This window comes from Hippoglossus hippoglossus, chromosome 4, assembly GCF_009819705.1.
Source record: "Hippoglossus hippoglossus isolate fHipHip1 chromosome 4, fHipHip1.pri, whole genome shotgun sequence".
Classification (NCBI taxonomy): domain Eukaryota; kingdom Metazoa; phylum Chordata; class Actinopteri; order Pleuronectiformes; family Pleuronectidae; genus Hippoglossus; species Hippoglossus hippoglossus.
Genome location: NC_047154.1, coordinates 10,506,319 through 10,524,739, shown reverse-complemented (window position 1 = coordinate 10,524,739; position 18,421 = coordinate 10,506,319). Strand labels below are relative to the sequence as shown.

The window sequence follows — 18,421 nt, the reverse complement described above, 5'->3', positions numbered from 1 at the left end:
GTGCGGAAGATGAATTTGTTCATATTTTCTATTGCTGGCGGCCGAATAAATAACTAATGCACGTGTCAGCTTTATGAATATGAAACCAAGGCACCACATTCAATCCAAGCAGACATACCAGCTAATACTATTGATGTCATGAAGTCAACATGGCGCAGGACTGGAGTATTAATTGTAGGCGGATGGCTGCCAAAGGTCTGTGTCGTAAACACAGGTCCTTTTTCTTTTTTTTTTTTCCAGAGTGTGGCCTGAAACGACCCTGAGCTGCCGCACGCACGCACCGCGCAGCTCATTTAAATCAGGCGTCACAGGAGGCAGCCCGGGGTCCTTCAGAGCCGTCAACAGTGCCTGGAGGGAAGCAACGCGGCGCAGAGAGAAGGTCAGGATGGTCCAGAAAATACTCAATAAGTTCGTCGGTGCCAAGTACATCACGATTCTGAGGACGTGGTGAGTTACGGCCACAACACGGGAACAAACCAGCACTGGAAATAGATTTTTTTATTTATTTCCATCGTGTTGTCAACAAACAGGCGACGCCCCCCTGTCCTTCTGCATGAGGTTTATTAGCCGACGTTAGCTTCCTATTGGCTTTACTAGCTGCATAAGTTAGCATCGCTAGTTAGCATCACCATGTTAACGGGTGAACAACCAGTGAAGGAGACGAGTCACATTGATATGATCGTGCAGTTTTGAGTCAGGCACAGCTGTCTCTGACATTTCTACCCTAGTTCACCACATACAACTATTTGTCAATAAACTTGTCCCCTGAATCATTATTCGATTGATGTTTTCTAACCTGCAGTGAAGTATAAGTTACAGTTTGAGTATCTTAAAAAAAAGTAGATTTGATTATATAGTATTAATATAATCCAATAGATGCATTCTCTCTTAAACAGCTGTTTGTTTCTGTATATGCATACTGGCAGCACAGTGATCTCACTGACCTTGCAAAAAAGTAGGTCAACCATTGCTTACTAGACTTTGATAAGGATTATATAATTAAAGGAAAATTATTCTAACTGATCAAACATTTTTGATTGTCAGATTAATTGATACTTTTTTCAGTCAGCAATTCATTAAACGTTTTTCTTTTTAAATACACGGCTGGATGGATTAATGTTTTTTGATTCTGATCATCAGTAATCACCAGCAACATAAATTAGGAGATTTGCAACCTCTGAATTGCAATTACTGAATTTAATTATCTTCAGGAAATTAATTATGATTTTTAAAATGTCATTTTGGGTTTGTGTCTAGACTCAGAAGATTTTGAACCTAACGAATGTCATTAGAAATACTATGTATTTTGTAAAATAATCATGCGTAAAAGTAGCAGTTATGCGGTTTATATATTTGTATTATAGTTGATTTATTGTGTGATTTCTTGTTTCATTTATATGTCACATGTTATCTTTCTTCTAGGGTACCTAACATGGTTGCCTGGGGATCAGTGGGCGGTGTGGCGCTGGTCCACTTCACAGACTGGCGGTTGTTTCTAGACTATGTGCCGTACGTTAAAGGGAAGTTCAGCGAGGATGAATAAAGTCTCGCACAACTCTAAAATGTGAGTCCACTGCCAATGTGACCAGCACGTGTGTAACTGGATTGGATTGCTCGTTAGCTTTAGCCACACCCATGCACTCCAGATAAGAAAGCGACAGGTGCAGACACAGGGGTGGGGGCCATGACAGGTGCTTAACTGCATCTGCACAGACAGTGAGGTCAGAGATGCCTCAGACATCTGCAGTGGTTACCACAGGCTGGGAATACAGGCTACAGAGAGCAGGACACCTGTTCATCAGACAGGCTTTATGTTTCTGTCCAATCTAAAGCTTTGCAAAAGATTTACACAAGTTGTAGAACAAAATCAGTGTATTACAAAAATTAACAAAAAGATAAAAATAAATGCCTTTAGCAGAATTCAAGTGTAGTGAACTATGGTGATGTAGCAATTAAATATTGATTTGAAATGCTGAAAGGATGAATAAACATTTTTGACTCTGTACAATATCAATATTGAGACAATACGGGTGATATCATAATTAGTGTTTTCTTATATTAATCAGATAAAGTATCAGTATAATACAATTATTATGACCTAAATCCCTAACAGTATCCATTATATCATTGATATAATTAGAGATATTATATTCCTGTTAGTAGTTATATATCTCTCTGCCCCCGCCCCCTGAAACCTTTTGGGTGTGGTTCCACCAGAACCTGTTCACTTGCATCAGATGAGGAAGTTTGTGAAGAAGGAAACAGGTTTCCAGCCTCAGGGACAGGAAGGATGTGCTTCTCATACATTCAAACTGATTTGTGTTTTGATGTACATTTTTGTTTTATTTTTGAACTAATGACTGGGCTCTGTGTCTGCCTGCAGGACCAGAGCTTGGGAATGGTCATACAGTATATGGGTGGATTGCTTGCACATCGAAAAACTTAAGTAGGATGACCCTGGCTCAGCCATCAGTCACTGGGGACTTGTTAGGAAGGAGGTGGACCTCGGGATGCAGTCTGTGGAAATTCATTTTCCAGTATTATTTAATGTGAATAAAGCTTTAATGTTCTACATTGTGTCCATTTTTGTCTCCTTCAAATTTCCAACTGTGGATGCAATTTTTGAAACTGTGTTTACATAAATCCTTTTTTTGTATGAGGTGATTTTGAAGGAGTGGTTCTGTAGATGTGATCTATGCAAACTGTCCATGATTGTTTGTACTGTCAAAATATTATGACATATTTTTTTATTGAAGACAATGCATATGTAAAGTATCTGAATATATACTTCACCAATAGTGCATGATTACAAATATGGAATAAAAAGAATTAAAGCCTACATCTGCACACTGAGGCCATTTTCAATCTGACATTAGGCTCATTTTATGTGGCAGGCTGCGAAATTTGCGTGGATAATGTCTTTCATTTCTCCCATCGAAGGGGGAGGGGACTGAAAGAGGAGAGGGGAGAAGGGATTTAACATAGCGAGAGGGAGAAAACGAGATAGTGTCTTCAAGATGGATAAAAACGAGTAAGTACACCATTATTAGGGCGAGAAACCCGCGGACAGAGATGTTTGTAGCCTTTGATGAGTGGAGGGTCGTCTTGCATAACAAAGTATGTTTATCATCGATCAGACTAAAAATGCTCTCGGTGGTCTCGCAGTTTTTGGCAGACAGCAGCGCTGTGCAGCCGGGATGTGTGTGTGTGTGTTTTCTGTTGCCTCTCTTGTCTTTAATCTGCCTCATATCCACAGCTAATGTTGGACCGAGCACGGAGTCGGTGCACTGCGTCGACAGGTTTGTATTTCGACGTGAGGTTTTTAAGCCTCAGACGCAGATCGGATGTTTCCTGCACCGCAGTTAAACAGTGTAGATGTGTGACATGCTGCTTTAAAATGGTGTCTGTGTTTAATCGATGAGCTCCACTCGGTTCATTCATAAAAGCCGGCTCCAGACTGCCGGCTGACATCGGCGGGGATTGTCGAGGTGAAGCGGCTCCGCTCACCAACATGAACTTTTTATACATTTTTTTCCACAGTTCGAAGCCTCTGCAGGTGAATGTTTATATTTTTACTACATCCGGTTATTTGAATGATTCCGCTACACGTGTGATCGTTGTCACTGCATCTGTGTGTCGTCGCTATTTACGGTCTATTTGTAGCTGCAGCCTGATTTATGTTTCCCATAGGTTAACGTCGCTGTGCAGGTAGCACTCTGCGTCAAGCTAAACAGGATGTAAATTGGCACTTCCGTTAGGCCATTTCAAAATAAAAGACCAAGACCCAAAATGGGCGTGGAGGGTATTAGATTCTGCATGACCCCGTTGTGTTATTCAGAGATTAAGCCAAAAAGCTTAGACGGAGAAATAAAACCCTAAACAAATGTTTCAAAGTATTGTTAAAATATTTCAAATTCAACACAGTAAATGTGACATGTAATTGACAACTGAAGGTACTAACTTTAATATCTTCCTAAGTCAACCATTACATTTCAAGCTCAAATAGATTCAAAGTGACATAATAAATATGACTTGATATATCATTATCAACTATTTTAATTCACCCAACCAGATTTGCTTTAAATCCAAGTTTATTATTGAACTATGTAAACAGTCTTACACATCTACCTTAGACTTTTACAGTCAGATATTAAATTGGTGACTTTATGAAGTTGTCTTCTGGTCACAATTTATTCAAATTAATTGTTTAATTCTTGTAGTTCTGTTTTTAAAAAGAAATATTTAAAACATTTATGAAAATTTGTTTTCTTGCATAATTATACTTTTTTGCACATTTGTCATCAAACTTTTATTGATGAGGTAAATTCCTTTAAGATTATATCTAATTTGCAAGGTACATCTGATTGCTTAAAACATTTAGACGACAGGAACTTTCGTGTACTTTCTTTAATCTTCGTGTAATGCCATAACTCCACAGACTGTGGTTCATGACGACAATACTTGCTTGTTAATCTGCTTCATATCTCTTCATATGTTCATAAGAAAATACTTGGCACTAAAAGCACCAATCCAGCTCTGATTGGTGACGACTAATGTTTTATTCTGAAATCCAACACCCAGTGACTTCCCGTCGCTCACGCTGTCTTCACGCAGCGGCGACGTCCCGTGTTTTCCTCGCGGATGTAGCCCTCGCGGCCGATTGCGCGAAGCGGGGTAGTGATGTGGCCGAGGTTCGGCGGCGGAGCGATCTGCCGAACGACAAAGGGAAGAGGAGACGTCGCTGGCGGCGGACAGAACTCGTTTCGGGGACGCATGTTGTAATATGGTCGAAACAAAAGCGTGAGGAGCGATAGGCCTGTCCTTCTCCTCTAAAATAGACCGACAGCTACACTTAAAAAACCGGCGTCGCTACCCGCTGTAACTTTTTAGTGGATTTATAGGCTGCTCGCGTGGGAAATGGAGAAGAAAAGGTGGGATTGCACTGCTCTCCCCAAGGGCTGGAAAATGGAAGAAGTGACCAGAAAGTCGGGTTTGTCCGCTGGAAAAAGCGATGTCTATTATTTTAGGTACTAAAACGAACCGGGGGGCTCGTAAAGAGAAACTTTATGTGGGGAGGTGGGGGGGGCAGGAGGTGTGTGATGAGGCGGGGTGGCGGTGGGTGGTGGTCGGTATAAAGTTTGGGGATGTGAGGGAGGAGGAGGAGGGAGAAGGAGCGGGGCTGCGAGGCCAGACAGGCCGGGCTCCTCTCGCGGCCGCCGCCGGGAGGAGGAGCGTGGTGACCCGGGCAGACTAGCAGCAGCTGACGAGGCCTCTGATGATTCATAAAGAAACAAACTCAGTGTCATTACCCGCCCGCCTGTTTTTTTAATGCTCTGCCATTGAAGTGAATGAACAACGTCAGATTTGTTTTCATTTAGCAGAGGAGAAGAGCAAGATGAGGAGCAGAGGCAAGAGAGGGGGGAGGCGGGTCGGTTGTATAGTCTGTGGTAGGCGAACTGTGTTCAAATCCTACTGCTGTTTACTGTGCTGTGTGGTGATGTAACACACATCTGCATGACGTCCTGGCACGTGTCCACCCGCAGCTGTGTTGCCCATTGCTCGGGTTCCAAAACAAACCAAGAAAGATGCTGTAGCTCCCACACGCGGAGCCACAATGTCTCCATCCTGACATGTGTGTTGATATTGTCATGTTTACTCACAGACGCTCAGAGGTTATACATCGTGTTTGATATTTCTATATATTCATGTCTGCTCCTCATGCTACCAAAGAGCTGTTAATTGAGATCAGGGCCTCAGTTTTTAAGATTGCTTCCATTTCGCAGCGCGATGTGATGTGGTTTCAGTTTCATCTCTCATTTGGATGTGCTCTGGTTGTGCTCTGACTTGTTGCATGTTGTTGTTACTTTTCTGTCTGTTGTGCCCTCATCCCTGTTCAGTTCTCTCTGTGTGTGTGTGTGTGTGTGTGTGTGTGTGTGTCTTCTGTTCTGTTCTGACCTGTCTTGTGCTTTTGGCTACATGGTGACGATTGTGGTGAGTGGAGTGGTTTTTCTCATGTCCTGTCCACTGCCTCTCCTCCACCAGTCCGTCTGGGAAGAAGTTTCGGAGCAAGCCTCAGCTGGCCCGTTACCTTGGCAACCAGATGGACCTCAGCTCCTTCGACTTCCGCACGGGGAAGATGCTCATGAGCAAGCTGAACAAGAACCGCCAGCGGCTGCGGTACGACAACAACAACCAGAACAAGGTGAGAACAAACTGACTGTGAGACACATCGGATGCCTGTGACCCTGCGCCGACCTGGTTTTAACATCCATCCTGAGGGATCTGATCAATAGTGGACAGCTCTAGGTTCAGGTCTCAATGACCACATTCAGAGGTGTTCTGGAACGCATGTGACAACATTCTTCTTGCTGCGTGAGTGCATCCTGAGCCACATGAGGGACCACTCACTCGGCTGATGTCTCTATTTTCATGCTTCTTGGTGTCCATACACTTATTTGTTTGTAGCCACGTCCACAATAACAACACTGATCCCCACATAATGGCTGATACTTCTCAAATTGGAGAAATCTTTCTTCACAGCTGCTACACAAGTTTCATCCAGCTCCTCCTGACTCTACTCTTCCTCTCTCTTGCTGTCGCTGACAGTCACACACATCGTCACACACACACATACAAACACAGTGGCATTGGACACATCTATAAACTCAGACTGGGTGAAAACAACATCATTTAGTTTTCGCGAACACAAATGACGGTCGGGATTACTTGCATACAGAGCGGGGAAGTGAGATCCGATCAAAAGCAATTGCAGTAGCGGATTCATTTTAATGTCAGGTGTGAACATGTACTTAGTTCTGACCACTTGTGTTCAGATGACGGATGTTAATACCAGGTCTGAACAGGACCTATGTTCATATTACACTCTGTTTACTATATAGTGACCATGAAACTTCCCTCTGTGGAGCAGAAAGTCGTCCATGACGTGGACCATACTTTAATAGATACAATAATAACAGTCATGTAGCAGCAGTACACCTAAAATTAAAATTTACCGCTAGTTACAGAGTAAAATATTAAGTGAGTGAAGCCATTGCAAACATTGCCTCTGGAAAATGTGCAGACAATTGGACATTTTCCGGAGTTGCCTTTCACACATGAAGAACGCAGCAGGAGATTGTCTGAGTCAGTCGCTCTCACAACAGCAGGAAAATGTGTGAAACATTCAGGCGAGGAGAGACACCTGTAGAGCAGGAGGCAGAACATAAAGTATCAACTCTGCTGCCTAAAAGAGTTGTTTTTGTTAACATCACATCGACTGCAGCGTTGGTTCGTATGGACTCTTCTTGTCTTTTCAGTTTTTATATCTTTTTGGTGTCTTCTACGTGTATGACGCCTCCTTTTCATCCTGAGATGTTTGTATTCTTTTTGTCTAGCTTTTTTCCGTTTTGCGTCCGCCCCGTGTTAGAAATGTCATCAGCACCCCCCACTCTTTCTGGGAATTTCCTGCTGTATTCTCACAAGGGCTTCTCATTCTCCATTTTCTGGAGTTTTTACGAGGGGAGGCAGGAAGGTTTTCGGAGAGATTGTCGGGATCAGCTGACTTACTGTATATCTGCGTTCTCACATACAGCCCCTTTGGAAAGTTTCAGGAGAATGTCTGGAACTCAGTGCATATCTGAAAGCAGCATAAGTGAAAGAAGGAGCTATTTTGTACACTGCCTTTACTTTCGGCAGGTGGAGTTGTGTTTAACTCTAGTTGGATAACATGGTTTTAGTTTCAGCTCTGCAGGTAAAATGTTCAACGTCAACCAGAAACAATCATTTAGTGTCAATAGAGGTGAAAATCTTCTTGGTGATTGGTTGATTGTTGCTAATGCACCCGGAAACATCTGTTCAGCCCAAGTTTTGAGCACGTGCCAAAATGTTATGTGCTTTTAATATAAATGTAGCCTCTTATCAGACAGGCAGTAGAAATCTAATTTGTGTAACCTAGATTAGGTAAGACGGACACCTTCTCAGTTAATGCCATATTTTAAACCGCTACAAAGTTTGCTACAAACCAGAACCGGAAAGGCTCTAGTGTAGAAGTAGGTTTATCTATAATGAAAATAGTACTTGATAATAGTACTAGTACTATTATTCAATAATACTTAATTCAATTCAAACCAAAAGTGGCTTTTAGATGTTTTTCAAACACACAGTGAGCCTATGTTTTACAGGGCCACAGTCAAACCAGTTTTTTTTATTTACTGGTTCACTTCAGTCAACTCTTAAATCCACACACACAGCAAAAGCTTTGTTCTCATTTGAATGGCTACATGTGGTCTTAAAATAACCTGGTGCACATGTATTTTCTCTCCTGTCCATCCTGCCCTTGCGTCTTTTTAGGGAAAACCTGACTTGAACACATCACTGCCAGTCAGACAGACGGCCTCCATCTTTAAGCAGCCCGTTACCAAGGTTACCAACCATCCCAACAACAAAGTGAAGACAGACCCTCAGAAAGCTGTAGACCAGCCCAGACAGGTACACAGCATCTGTCCGTCACAGTTAACATCGTCCCACATAAACCTGAGACATGTGTTTTCTGACTGTCACTGTTTTATTGTTCACAGCTTTTCTGGGAGAAGAAACTCGGTGGTCTTAATGCTTATGACATCGCAGAGGAGCTGGTGAAAACAATGGAACTGCCTAAAGGCCTTCAAGGTAATTACACCAATTACACATCGTTTATTTTCCTTAAGTATCATTTAGGTGTGTTTAAATATAATTGTTTAATTAAATGTATTCATAAGGGAAAATGTATAATATTAAACAGAAATGCTGCACCAGAGTAAGCGTGAGGCTAATTGTCATCAGCAGTGTCCTGGTAGGTCACAATTAAAACTTGGACAAAACTAGAAAGACTAGACACGTCTCCCCGGCTCTGTCTCCCCGGCTCTGTCTCCCCATTTCACACTTGTCTCATCTAGGCTAAATACCCTGAAGCTGTTTTTATTAAAAAAAAAAGAGAGAATTAATGAAAATATGGAGTCAGGAGTTACAGATTCAAGGAGCTTTAAGCAGATTTTTCAGCAGCAGTTATTTGTATTTTTATATGATATCACTAAATCCGAGTGCAGTTTTAAGAAACGTACATGTTTCTTGAGAAAAGTCTGATTTATTATTATTCCGTTGTTCTCTTAGGTGTTGGTCCCGGTTGCTCAGATAAGACTCTATTGTCGGCCATTGCGAGCGCGCTTCACACCAGCGCCGCTCCCATCACCGGCCAGCTGTCTGCAGCTGTAGAGAAGAACCCGGGAGTGTGGCTCAACACGGCACAGCCGCTATGCAAGGCTTTTATTGTCACCGATGAGGACATCAGGTGGGTGATCACTGAACACTACTCTACACTGTTTGAACATCTGTTGGAATGTGTGCCAAGGAAGCAGTTGTGTAACAAATTGTGCTAAGATCTTGTTCACTGTGATTGAAGAAATTCACTTCTTGTGTAGATTGACTGTCATATCTGTTTTTGTGGTATTGACTTCTGTTTGTCAAAGCGAAACAACCACTATAAATGTAATGGCAATCACACTTCCACCAAGGCCCAACAGTCTCCTTAAATTCCACACTACACGAAATCTCTATAAACAGATTATACATGTGAATTTACAGAATCTGTTGGCAAGGGAAAAGAGTTTTGGGCCAAAACCCTTGTGGTTTCTGTTCCTAGTTTGGCCGATCATGTTTGAGCAGGCTTTGGTTGTCCCGCAGGTACAGTCTGTGTGGAGTGCAAAAGAGGTGGAACACATTGACCAAAATGCATCGACTATAACCTTTTAATTTTATTTGCATTCATATGCAGATAACTGTCAATAGAGATCAGCCAAAAATGTCGTCTGGACCTAAAACAAAAAGTATCGCTGTTTGTGTTTTGTGAGGAGAAAGATTCAATGGTACTTGTCTTGTCAGACTGTAAACTGTGTACGGCGAGCGGAAGACAAAGTTTTGCCCCAGATATCCGCTGTCTACACAGGAAGCCCCCCAAGTATTGGCTGTTGACTCCAGAGGCTGATTTGTCATCGGACGATAACTCATGGACTCTGAAATTGGCACCAAATCACAGATATCACTCCCCTAAATGTGTCTGATGTTTTTCATTTAGATCCATGAACTATTACCTGTGCAATTGGTGAATATGTCAAATCACAACAACTGTCCATGTTCATGAAAGTGATAAAACTTCCTGGATTTGCCCCTTAGTATGGATCCGTGCCAAAATCCTATGAATTCTTGGCCCATGTTGTTCCATCATTCCGAGTTTCATGGAATATACAGAGGTGAAAATATACCCTCCTAAATGGAGGTAAAAAGGCAAATAAATAATTAAGATATCTGCCAAATTTTTTATTTGTATTTTGCCCAAAGATGACAGGGTTGTCTCTGTTTTGAAAATGTCAAGATTCCATAACAAGTGACCCTGCTCTCTATTAAAAACACACACAAACCATCTGCTGTGTGCTGATTCGGTGGTTGTTAGGAGCAGCTGTAACTGCCAACTGTAACAGCTTCCTGTTGTGTTTGTGTGTAGGAAACAGGAGGAGCTGGTGTACAGTGTGAGGAAAAGGCTGGAGGAGGCGCTGATGGCTGATATGATGGCCCACGTCGAGGAGTCTGCCAACGAGGGGGAGTCTCTAAAGGATGAGGGCAACAGCAGCGAAGACATGGAGAGCGTATAGCACAGGTCGGTCAGGGGACGATTACATGGCATCAAATAAAATAACTGAAAATGTATGAGCTTGTAATTTTATTCCACTTGCAACACAAAGAAAAATAAATAAAATGGAAATGTATTTTTCTATTTCTACTTCTGTTTCTAGCCATTTGCGGAGTTTAAATGATTTTATTTGAGATGTAACCTAATTGTTGATATCTTTTCCTATAGGGTTTTGTAAAGCCTGGTTCGGTTCATTCAACGGCTGCACATACACACACACACGACTATGAAGAGTAGGAGCCCTTCACCAGTCCAGCCATGAAGACCCCTGCCCCAGTACCAACATAAACCTGATTCCCTCCAGAACAGCCTAAAGAACTGAGTCTCTAACGCGCCCATTCATCATTAACTCCTCTGGATGGGATTCGCTGACTCCAACGGCCATGAAAATATACTCAATGATTCTTTTTTAAATTGACTTCAACTGAACTGGCAAATATTCTTAACTTATCTACAGTGTCAAATTCCATTTTTGATGATCACGTGCATACTTCTTAGTAGAAGGCTTTGAGTGGGTTTGTAGTTTTTGCGACAATCAGGTCATATCCAAACATTTTACGTCAGCAAAGGGTTCATTTGGGTGTTTATGCTTCTTTTCTGGGCAGATTTGAAATGAATGTTTTGTATTCTTGGCTCGTCTCCCTCTTAATTTCCATGATGCACTTCATGCATAGTTCGATAAGACACACAGAGAGAGCCCTCTTTTCGAGGGTTTGAGCTCATTTGAATCAGCTTCAGGGCCAAACTGCAGATGTACTTTGAAGCTTGTGTTCATCCATCAGAGGGGACAGAGTCAACTTTTATATTGTTACCTCAAGGAAATATCCTCCATGTCACCCTGTGAGTCATGTTCAGTACTGACCAAAGAGGAAGCTCGTCATTTTTGAGAACTGTGAGGTCGTTGACTTTTGTCTGTATTTGAAAACTTGATGAGCACAATAGAGAAGAAATGACTTGAAACCTCTTTCTGTAGTACAGCTGTTACTGTTTTTAACTCTTATCATCATCATATATATATATATATATATACATAGGTGCTGAGTGATGTTGGTAAACATTGCGGTTAGGTGCCATGGCTTTGTTTCTGTGTGTCAACATTACCCCACACACACGTGCTGCCTCCTCGAAAAACACGCGCAAATTTGGTGACAGCAAATGACAGATTATAGTTTTAATGTCTTTTCATTTATTATCAGAGTAATAATAGTTTATTTTATTCTGTCTCCCTGTATGTCAAAGCTTGATGGTGAATGACTTGATTCACATTATTAAAAATTCCCTTTTCGATATCAGCAGGCTGATTGCTGAAATGAATTTGATTGTATTACTTATTAAAATGAGTCAGTATGTCCGTAAATCTGCTGTTGGTGTTTTTATTTTCTCTCAATAATTTCTCTGTACATTCACAATTTTATTACCTCTACCAATGTTTATGTGTTTGTACGTCTTCAGCAAGATTAGTCAAAAACAGGACTGATATTTGAGTGTGGGGAATTTTGTGCAAATCTGAATAAATATCTGGATCTTGTGAATTAAAATGTGGTTTAATAAGAGGCTTGTTGAGCCTGGTTGGGTGTATGCGCTCTGTATTTAGATGTATCTGACCCCCCCCCTCACTAAAAGGGCTGTCTTAAAGTCCCTCTGCCTTGCAGGAATAAGTCAGAATGGACAAACTCCTCCATCCAGATTAACAGTTAACGTGACAGTGCCCATGCTTTTATGTGCAACGTGGACAAAGTGCAAAACGCTGTCACCTGCACTGACAGTGGCTCCGCAGATGAGTAGAGGATAAACCGGCGTCTTCATGTCAACCCTCCTGCCTTTCTGATCTTCGGAGTTATGTCGCTGCTCACGCTTTAAAGTAGTCGATATGGCAACACTGGAGCTTTACAGTAAGGTAAGACAATGTAATCGAGTGTGTGTCTTTTTCTTTGCATTTTTAGAATGATTCACCCTTTATCATTTATTTTTTCTCGTCCTTTTAAAGAGGAGTAATGATTACAATATTAAAAACACAACCGCTAATACTTGTAAAATGTGTATTTATCAGTCCTTTCTAGTTATGTACATTTTCATAGACTCTTACCCTAATGTCCAAATCATTACCTTTCTTCGTTTGTGTTCTTCAGCCAATAGTTGATAGATTTCCTGTTAAAAAATCTGCAAAAAAGTTTGTTATTTTTATTCTCATTTCTATGAACAATGGTCAATCTATAAAACTGTACTGATCAGAATGTGGATTGAAACTGACATATTAGTTGGTGAATTAGACATGTTGGGCGTAGATAATAGCTAATCCATGCAGGCAATTTAGAGGAGGATGACTAGTGTTAATTTTTAACACTGTTTAGGAGGCTTTTATGCTGATGGGTCACAAATCTGTGTAGGGCAGGCCAGGAAGTGTGACATGTACCTGAACAGTGTTAGAGAGTGAAATAAAAAATGTTTCTTCACGTTGTTATAACATATGGCAAGTGTGTTTTCCATTTTTATTATTCAATGCGGTATTTTAATAGTTTATCATTACAATTGTCTGTTTCTTCCTTAGGGGGCAAGTGTGTGGATTCCTGATTCGGATGCAGTCTGGGTTTCAGCCCAACTCCTCCAGGACTACGCTCCTGGAGAGAAACATCTGCTGCTGCAGCTCTCTAATGGAAAGGTGACACACATGAAAGCTGCAACATCCCTCCAATATTTTCACAAAATACTTACTGGGCCCCCTCCCCCAAAATACACCTCTGACTTCCTCTCCCATTGACAGGAGATGCATTACCCAGTGGGCTCTCCTGCTGATCTCCCACCGTTGGGGAACCCCGACATCCTGGAGGGGGAAAACGATCTCACGGCTCTCAGCTTCCTCCATGAGCCGGCTGTCCTGCACAACCTGCGGGTTCGATTCCTGGACTACAGCAGCATCTACACGTACTGTGGTGAGCCTGGAACAGATGGAGGCAGAGGACAGCGGGAGATTGATGGAAATCTTAGGGATGACTGTCACAGTGGAAATGGGGACAATGTACCTGCAAGTGTTCTTGAGATGTACAGTGGCAAAATGCTAGAAACAGGAAGCCACTATGTGCTTTTCGTTTGAATAATTATAAACATATAGATATACACTACCCTATTATAATAACCATATTTACTGTAAATATTATGATTTAAAATTGAAGAAATATGCTCCACAGCTCACACTCCATTTTGAACAAATTCTTGTTTTAGTTTCCTTTACATCTGTCTAGTTGTGTCAAGAAAATTTACTTAAATTCTTTTTTTTTACTGCCTCTGAAGATCCAGTTTTTGATGACCCCACTTTTCTGCAATGACGGTCAAGTGTAAATACACATTGTACTTCTCTGTCTATTGTGCATTGTGTAGTATATATAAGTCCTCTCAGTACAGATATATAGATTCTTTAGTTGTCCCTGTAGGGAAATTGTTTTGCTGCAATAATCCCAGAGCATTTCCACACCAACATAAAAACATGAAGATATACCCAACACTTACATTTGCATTGCACCTTTAAGCAGCTCTGCATTGACAGAGATTTGGACATTTTTATCTTTTTGCTGTAGATAGTTTAAATGAGGAGGCGAGAGGATTCCTCTCATCACCCACAATGATCCTTGCCCCATTTGCGACTCTGTCTCTGTTTATATATTATACTGTTTATATATTACCACACTCATGCTGATGCTCATGTTTCAGGTATCGTCTTAGTGGCCATCAATCCCTATGACCAGCTCCACATCTACGGAGAGGAGGTGATCGATGCTTACAGTGGTCAGGACATGGCCGACATGGAACCTCACATCTTTTCAGTGGCAGAGGAGGCCTACCGCACCATGACCAGGTCAGACCTCAAAGATCAGAGGGACAGTTCCCCCAAAGGAAAATGCACTCATTATCTGCTCAGCACTATGCCGATGGAGGGGTGGGTGAAGTGTTTGAGGGGTAAACAGCGTTGCAGCCGAATCTAATTCAATCGAAATAACTGGTCACCGATTCTTTATACTGCTCCTGTGGTGTCATCCTAGTGTCCGTAAGCCCTGACGTTAAAAAAAAGTGGTCACCATTTACTTCAATTATATTGGATTCGGCTGCAACGCTGTTTACCCCTGAAACTCCCAAAGTGTTTTGTGGACTCAAACACTTCGCCCCCACCCCTCTATAAGCATAGTGGTGAGTAGATAATGAGTGCATTTTCATTCTTGGGTGAACTATCCCTTTAACTGAGTGTTTGTTGGCCTTTTGCAGCTGTGATGTTAACATTTCATATACTCTATCACTAATAGTGATAAACCTGCAGATATGAGCGTGTATGAGATGTATAAATATGTTGGTAGGGAGGAGAAAAACCAGTCGATCATCATCAGTGGGGAGTCAGGATCAGGAAAAACTGTCTCAGCCAAATTCACCATGAGATACTTTGCTGTGGTCGGAGGAGCAGCCCAGCAGACCAGTGTGGAGGAGAGAGTCTTGGCTTCTAACCCCATCATGGAGGTGAGGAGGGATATTTGTCCCTTACTCTTAGTTACAGTATGGGATGTCATATAAAGATATAAAATAATAATATAAAAAAACAAATAATTTTTATCATTACCCACAGTCCATTGGGAATGCTAAAACCACTCGAAATGACAACAGCAGTCGTTTTGGGAAATACATTGAGATCGGCTTCGGTAGAAAGGGCGACATTATCGGTGCTAAAATGAGGACGTATCTACTGGAGAAGTCACGGGTCGTCTTCCAGGTAAACTCTGACTCACCTGGCTGGGACAGACAGACCTAAGGACATTTCTGTTTTCTTTTTTCACATATATATTGTTAAAAGCTGCTATTTGTGAGTGTTGTGACACATAATCTGATATTTGTTTGTATGGAAGGCTTCTTCAGAGAGGAACTACCACATCTTCTACCAGCTGTGTGCCTCCAGAGAGCTGCCTGAAATGAGATCCCTCAAACTGGGTGAGACTTAATCACAGGCGACGCTCTGAACCACGTTCACATGAAACACTGTGTGCATGTTGTCGTGATGTCACGTGCAGTCCGAGAGCGATGAGGGTAAATTTCCTTCCTTTCCCAGATGCACCTGAGAATTTCCGCTACACCAATCAGGGAGGAGAGATGCAGATTCCTGGTGCTGATGATGTGTCAGACCTGGAGCGCACTCGCAATGCTTTCACCATCCTGGGTATGGAGTATTCAAATTCACACATTGCACATTTCCAATCAATCAACCAATCAATCAATCAGACTTTATTTATATAGCACTTCTCACACAAACAGAATGTAACACAAAAACTCCCCCCTCAAGTACACACACACACACACACAGACACACATACTGTCCTAAGTTATGAAGAATTAACAAAACAGCCTTTTGTATTTCTAAAAATTGCAGGTGTTCAGCCTGGCCAGCAGATGGAGCTCTTCAGGATCCTCTCAGCTATTCTACACCTGGGAAATGCCAACATCCAAGCCAGTGGGAGAAGTTCTGATAAGAGTTATATTGATGTAAAGAATTGATTACTTTTGTACCTATGCCCCCATGGCTTCAGTTATTCTTTAAACACATGTTTACTCATATATCTGTCACTAAGTGCATCACTGTAGCAGTTGCACCTTTCTCTGTGTCTCTTCCAGGCAGATGACCGCTCCCTGGCCGTCTTCTCCAAGCTACTTGGAGTTGAGGGACCTCAAATGGCTCACTGGCTGTGTCATCGCAGGCTGGCTGTAGGGGGAGAGATGCTGGTCAAACCGAGGTCTGGGCAGCAGGCCGTAGTGGCCAGAGATGCTCTGGCTAAACACATCTACGGCCAGTTGTTCACATGGACCGTCCAGAGACTTAACTCTGCCCTGCGCTCCCAGAGGGGACAGACCAGATCATTCATAGGGGTACTAGATATCTATGGGTGAGTGATCTGGCTTGGTGGCATTAAATACAAAAAGACATATAGTGTATAGTTGAATTGACGAGTCTTTGTCTCGGAGCAGGTTTGAGACCTTTGATCGGAACAGTTTTGAGCAGTTCTGTATAAATTATGCAAACGAGAAGCTCCAGCAGCAGTTTAACAGGGTAAGTCACTGACAGAGGTTTTATGTGTTTGTTTGTTTTTACAACCAGAGGCACTGGACTCACACCTGCCAGCAGCTAAATGATTTTCAGTGTCTGTCACCATCTTCATTAAGTTCAGCCTGTCACTTCATCACTTACTCCTACACTGTTTAATTCGTCAGGCACAGATGTAACATGCAGACACTTGTCTCAGTGTAAATCCTGTCTTCAGTTCTACAGGTTAATGCACTCTCAATATGTGCGTCTTATTTATTCTTTCCTAATCTTTTGCAAACATTTTTCAAACGTTGCTGCATTTCTTTCTCTGTCAGTGTTTGATATTTTTCAGTTTTTCTAAGAGCTGATGTGTTTCTCTGCAGCACGTGTTCCACTTGGAGCAGGAGGAGTATGTCCGGGAGGAGCTGCCCTGGAGCAAGATTGAATTCAGTGACAATCAGCAGTGCATCAACCTCGTCGAGGGACAACTGGGCCTGTTTGATCTGTTAGATGAGGAGTGCAGGGTCAGACACGCCCTCTCTCTCCTTCTCTCTTTCTCGCCTCTGTCTTAGTTACCTCCGTCAAGGGGGTTATGTTTTCGGCTGCAGTAGATAGCAGGGTAATGCAAAAACTACTGGGCTGATTCCCATGAAGGATAGTGGTCAGGAGAGAACCCATGAAGTTTTGATGAGATCAGGATCAGGGGGTCAATCCAGGAATTTTTATTTTCACTTTCTTTAACATTATGAGGGTGTTTTGTTTGACATTTTCACAAATTCCCCAGGTAATCATTCATGGAATATTTAGAGGACTAGTGACTGTAATTTAGTGCAGCTTGATTGAATTTAAAGGGACTGATGGGCCTTTAGTCCGAAGTATGCCTTCTACTCAGTGTCATTCTAGTTTACTGTTCAACTTCTGTCTCTTTTTATCTCTTTTTCATAATCTCTCTCCCACCCAATGTATTTGCCTCTTTGTTGTCCAGAGTTCCTGCCTGACATTACACAGAAACCTATGAACCCTAACCCTAACCCTAACCCTAACCTAAGCGTGTTAACACTATGTCAGTCAATATGTTCCATTCATAATCTAATCACATTTAATATCGTGTGGTATATGTCAAAGCAGACAGCACAGAATTCCATCTGAAATCCAGTTGGCTTACTGATAGTCCATCGAGCTGTGGTCTCTGTGAAAATAGTCTGTGTTTATGATCAGATGCCTAAAGGCTCAGACGAGAGCTGGGTGCGGAAGCTGTACGACCAACACCTGACCAGCAAGCCCCACCCTCACTTCCAGAAACCTCGCATGTCAAACAGCGCCTTCATCGTTCTGCACTTTGCTGACCTGGTGAGTGACGAAGGTCGAAACTCCTCACGCAATTCAGTTAATGTTAGTTAAAGCTAATGAGAAAACAAATTGGTAAAGGAAAAACACAACGGCATTATAGAAAATACAACAGCAAATAATAAGTCACAACAGAAAATAATAAGTTACGACAGCAAATATTCCACAACAGCAAATAAGAAAACAAAAAGGCAAATAAAAAAACTCCAAGTAAAGGGGAAAAACATACAAATATGAGAAGCACAATGGCAAAAAAACTAAACACAACAACAAATCATAAAACAAGATCCATCATTGGCGAT

General features: G+C 41.9%; 3 protein-coding genes across 13 annotated transcripts in view; all 3 read left to right on the top strand.

Moving 5' to 3' along the window:
• The first annotated feature begins 291 nt into the window (after nucleotides 1-291).
• On the top strand, nucleotides 292-2,572 carry LOC117759675 (cytochrome b-c1 complex subunit 10-like). Its single transcript, XM_034581920.1, has 3 exons — nucleotides 292-447; nucleotides 1,423-1,564; nucleotides 2,384-2,572. The coding sequence occupies exons 1-2, from the start codon at nucleotides 386-388 to the stop codon at nucleotides 1,541-1,543; spliced, it is 183 nt and encodes a 60-aa protein (XP_034437811.1). The 5' UTR covers nucleotides 292-385; the 3' UTR covers nucleotides 1,544-1,564; nucleotides 2,384-2,572.
• Nucleotides 2,573-2,893: 321 nt separating this feature from the next.
• Nucleotides 2,894-16,066, top strand: mbd3b (methyl-CpG binding domain protein 3b). Of its 11 annotated transcripts, none has more exons than XR_004613539.1 (9): nucleotides 3,076-3,299; nucleotides 5,379-5,447; nucleotides 6,043-6,202; nucleotides 8,350-8,487; nucleotides 8,577-8,667; nucleotides 9,148-9,325; nucleotides 10,535-10,691; nucleotides 10,889-10,936; nucleotides 16,034-16,066. XR_004613539.1 is itself a non-coding variant. In XM_034581914.1 (8 exons), exons 1-7 carry the CDS (start codon nucleotides 3,018-3,020, stop codon nucleotides 10,680-10,682), a joined length of 798 nt encoding a protein of 265 aa, XP_034437805.1. In that variant the 5' UTR covers nucleotides 2,921-3,017; the 3' UTR covers nucleotides 10,683-10,687; nucleotides 10,889-12,077. The 11 variants fall into 11 exon arrangements, 9 of the variants coding, with proteins under 9 accessions (XP_034437807.1, XP_034437805.1, XP_034437806.1 ...); XR_004613540.1 differs by having other exon boundaries at nucleotides 10,535-10,687; nucleotides 16,034-16,052; XM_034581914.1 differs by lacking the exons at nucleotides 3,076-3,299; nucleotides 16,034-16,066 and adding an exon at nucleotides 2,921-3,031 and having other exon boundaries at nucleotides 10,535-10,687; nucleotides 10,889-12,077.
• si:dkey-110c1.10 (unconventional myosin-Vb) overlaps nucleotides 12,511-18,421 on the top strand; it is an 18,785-nt gene continuing 12,874 nt past the window's right edge. Inside the window, exons 1-13 of the mRNA XM_034581897.1 lie at nucleotides 12,511-12,617; nucleotides 13,269-13,379; nucleotides 13,482-13,650; nucleotides 14,426-14,570; nucleotides 15,064-15,220; nucleotides 15,327-15,470; nucleotides 15,604-15,685; nucleotides 15,804-15,911; nucleotides 16,122-16,234; nucleotides 16,364-16,632; nucleotides 16,715-16,796; nucleotides 17,156-17,296; nucleotides 17,991-18,122. Coding sequence (XP_034437788.1) covers nucleotides 12,591-12,617; nucleotides 13,269-13,379; nucleotides 13,482-13,650; nucleotides 14,426-14,570; nucleotides 15,064-15,220; nucleotides 15,327-15,470; nucleotides 15,604-15,685; nucleotides 15,804-15,911; nucleotides 16,122-16,234; nucleotides 16,364-16,632; nucleotides 16,715-16,796; nucleotides 17,156-17,296; nucleotides 17,991-18,122 — 1,680 coding nt within the window. The 5' untranslated portion in view covers nucleotides 12,511-12,590. The remainder of the gene's footprint in view (nucleotides 12,618-13,268; nucleotides 13,380-13,481; nucleotides 13,651-14,425; nucleotides 14,571-15,063; nucleotides 15,221-15,326; nucleotides 15,471-15,603; nucleotides 15,686-15,803; nucleotides 15,912-16,121; nucleotides 16,235-16,363; nucleotides 16,633-16,714; nucleotides 16,797-17,155; nucleotides 17,297-17,990; nucleotides 18,123-18,421) is intronic.